General features: G+C 46.6%; 1 protein-coding gene across 1 annotated transcript in view; it reads left to right on the top strand.

Annotated features, from left to right (window-relative positions):
- The first annotated feature begins 728 nt into the window (after window positions 1–728).
- Window positions 729–3,581, top strand: part of NFU1 (NFU1 iron-sulfur cluster scaffold) — a 5,269-nt gene continuing 2,416 nt past the window's right edge. Inside the window, exons 1-4 of the mRNA XM_009077108.1 lie at window positions 729–830; window positions 1,522–1,657; window positions 2,334–2,400; window positions 3,115–3,229. Coding sequence (XP_009075356.1) covers window positions 734–830; window positions 1,522–1,657; window positions 2,334–2,400; window positions 3,115–3,229 — 415 coding nt within the window. The 5' untranslated portion in view covers window positions 729–733. The remainder of the gene's footprint in view (window positions 831–1,521; window positions 1,658–2,333; window positions 2,401–3,114; window positions 3,230–3,581) is intronic.

Genomic DNA, 3,581 nt, shown 5'->3' with positions numbered 1-3,581 from the left:
GAATTCCTCCCCAGGCTGCTCAGCACCTCGAGCTAGAGGGTAACTCTCCCACCATACACGTGCATAGGACCCTGAGTGAAGGGAATTCCTCCCCTCCCTGTGCTCAGGACCCTGAGTGAAGGGAATTCCTCCCCAGGCTGCTCAGCACCCTGAGCCAGGAGGTAATTCTCCCACCATACCTGTGCTCAGGACCCTGCAATAAGGGGTAATTCACTTGGTGTACCTGCTTTCCCCTCTCCTTATACCTGATGAGGAGGAGAGAAACCAGCTAATAACTGATCTTCAGTGTGTAATAATTCATCTGTGGCATGAGGTGTTTGGGGTTGGATTCAGCTCAGCTGTCTGGAATCTTCTGCAAATAAGATGTTTAGTCCAGACTAGATTTCCAGGAGCTTGGGAAGACAAAAGGTTCCCTTAGGGTGATTTATCCTGTTCCATGACAGGTAAGGAAGGTGATCTGCCTGTCTGTAGTGACTGAAGGGAGTCTAGATGAGTTTTTAGGAGAACTGTGTCTGTTTTGCTATGAAATGAGAGACAGCACTGAGGAGGAAAAAAGGGCTGTTTTGTGATCTAACCTGTGAGCTTGCTGTATTACCTGAGAGGTTTAAGGCAGGTGGATATCTTGCTGAGTCCTGGGATTACTGGAAGCATCTGCAATACTCTTTGTGTGGGGCAGTGCAGCTGTGCAACTTGGAAATTGTTAGTAAATTTACTTTTCTCTAGGTTCTGCCACATGATGTTGAAAGATCCTCATTTGACAACTCGACAGCCTTTCCACCACCTGGTGCAGAAGAAACCACCTGTCCCCCCTGCAGTGTGGCCTTGTGCAGGTAAACACCAGCCAGGGATGAACAGTGTGTGTGCTGAGGGTGTCTGTGGCTTGTGGTGGTGATGGAAGTCACTCTGACAGACACATGCAGCAGCAGTTGGGCAGTTTCTAGATGAGATTTGTCAGTTGATACCAGAGAGTCATGAGCAAAATGGGACTTGGCAAAGACCTCTAAGATCACCAAGGAGACTCAGGAGAGAGGAGATTGTCCCTAGCTGATGTTGAGCTTCAGTGGCAGCTCAGGATGTGCTGCCTGGACACATCTACAGGGAAACACTTTTAAGTGTACATGATTACAGGCAGAATGTTAGTCAAAATCAGGGTTTTTTTTACCCTCTTCTGGTGAAAAAGCCACACTGCAAAAGGAACTTTGGGAGAAACTGATCTTTTAACAGCTTTCCCAGTAAGTAATTCTGGTGTACATTGCTTGGTCAGTTCAGTTCCTGGAGGGTCACTGGTGGCTCAGTCATTTGTCACCCTGTGGCAAACCTGAGCAGGAGTCACTTCACTCCAGTTGTGGTTACATTTATTGCTGTAGTACTGGATCATGAGGTGAAACCCAAACCCTAGAAATCCTGTGCATCTTTAAGAGAGGGTTAGCAAAACTGCTCAGGAGGTGAACAGGGTGTGATGATGCTGGAAGAGGAGTTACATGGCAGCATTCTTCTTCTCCTTTGTTTTTGTATTTCCAGCGAGAGGTATGTTCATTCAAACTCAGGACACACCAAACCCAAATAGCTTGAAGTTTATCCCAGGGAAGGAAGTGCTGGAGTCAAGGACTATGGAGTTTTCCACACCAGCTGCAGCATTTTGCTCACCTCTTGCAAGGTAAACACATCATCATTAGTTTGGGCTCTGTCTCTACGACTTCTGAGCATTCTGCACCTCCTCAGGAGCAGCTTGGTTGGATTTGGGACTTCACTGCTGCTTCCCTTGGGCCTGAGATGAAGGCTTGGAAGGTTGTTGTTGTTGCTGGAGTTGTCTGTACTCCCCATGGCAGTCTTGGTCTGGTTTATGCAACAGGATTGAGAGGTGTTACAGATCTAACACAGAGTGTTGTAAGTCAGTATTTGTCAGCAGTTGCTGCATCACCAGTGATTCTTCTGATTCACAAAGTCATTCCCATCACAACATTTAGTTCAGGTGGTTACTTGGAAGTCCTGTCACTGCAGAACTGGGAAACAGGCAGTGAATAGCCCCTGAATGCTGCAGAACAGACTCAGTAGCTCAGCTCTGGCTAATCTGAACTGCACATCCTGTGGATTTTTCCATCACTGAAGGTTTATTCTTAACTTTCCCCCCCATAATTATAAAAACACCTTTACAGCTTTATGATGTATTCAGCTCCCAGTTCATCTGAGTTTCTCCTAGTGGCTTTGGGTTCAGTGCTTGTTTTTGTCTGGGAGTATATTCTAGACCTCTCTGTGACAGCTGAAATAAATCTTGAGGAGTTTGCCTGATACGTGGATGCATTTCTGCTTTGTTTTGTTTGTTTCCTTAACAGACAGTTATTCAGGATTGAAGGAGTGAAAAGTGTTTTCTTTGGGCCAGATTTTATCACAATCACCAAGGTAAGAAGAGGTTCAGCTCTCTGGAAATGACCCCAGAGCAGATCCAGTCAGGCTCTTGACCATGCCTGATGGAAGATTCCAGAGAGAATGTCCTCAATTAACAGAAAAGGCAGAAAAATAATTGCAGTGTGTGGCTAAGCACTGGAATGGGTTTCCCAGGGAAGGTGTAGATTCTTCTGATCTTGGAAATGGTCAACATTCCTAGAATTTTAGGGGTTGGAATGGAGCTTAGAGGTCATCCAGCCCCAACGCCTGCCCTGGGCAGGGACACCTCCCACCAGAACAGGTTGCTCAAGGCTGGATCCAACCTGGAATGTGTTTGTGGGCCCAGGATGGGGTGTGCTGTGGGCAGAGCTGTTTGCTCAGGGTGTGGAGCTGTGTCAGCAGGGACAGGAGCTGTGTGGGGACCAGGCACTTGTGCTCTCACTGTGTGAGGAGCTCAGGGACTGAAAACTGGTTGCTAATCTCGAATGTCTGAAACAGTTTGGTAAAAATGTGTGTCCAGGAATATGTTTAGGAGATTTTCACACCTCTCAGTTAACACTTTAATGGCAGTTGGCTTGCAAACAAGGAGACCTTTCAACTCCTTTGGCACAGCTGGATTTGACAGAACTGTGTGATCCAACCCATGCATCAAACTGAGAGTCCCTGAGGATATTTTCAGCACAAAAATCTGTGTGTAACTCTTCTTGATTCCCCTGCTAATTCCCCTAGGAAAGCGAAGACCTGGACTGGAACTTGCTGAAACCAGATATTTATGCAGTGATAATGGATTTCTTTGCCTCTGGCTTACCTGTGGTTACTGAGGAGGCACCCAGGACAGACACAGGTAACTGCAACTCCTCAGCCAGAGGCCAAGCTCTGCCTTTGCAGGCAGGAGAACTTGAATTTCAGCTGAGAAACTGCTGGGATGAAATCCAAGCTAGAGTGCCCAGCCCTGGTGGCAGTGCCTTGGTGCTGGCTGAGAGGTTTTTTCCAGGCTGACATCCACTTTAACCCAAGGGCCTTTTGTTTCCTCATTTGCACCTTACCAACTGCTTAGTTTCTCCAGGGTTTTAAGGACAATTAGGACTACTGACATCCTCTCTGCTCTGTTACGTATGGGTTAAATTTCAATACTAACAGAGCCTTTATTTTATTTGGAAAAATTGTCTTTAAAAATGCTTCTGTAGGATTTCACT

This window comes from Acanthisitta chloris, unplaced genomic scaffold (assembly GCF_000695815.1).
Source record: "Acanthisitta chloris isolate BGI_N310 unplaced genomic scaffold, ASM69581v1 scaffold16550, whole genome shotgun sequence".
Classification (NCBI taxonomy): domain Eukaryota; kingdom Metazoa; phylum Chordata; class Aves; order Passeriformes; family Acanthisittidae; genus Acanthisitta; species Acanthisitta chloris.
Note: the sequence above shows the minus strand (reverse complement) of the source record. Positions and strands in the feature narration are given on the sequence as shown.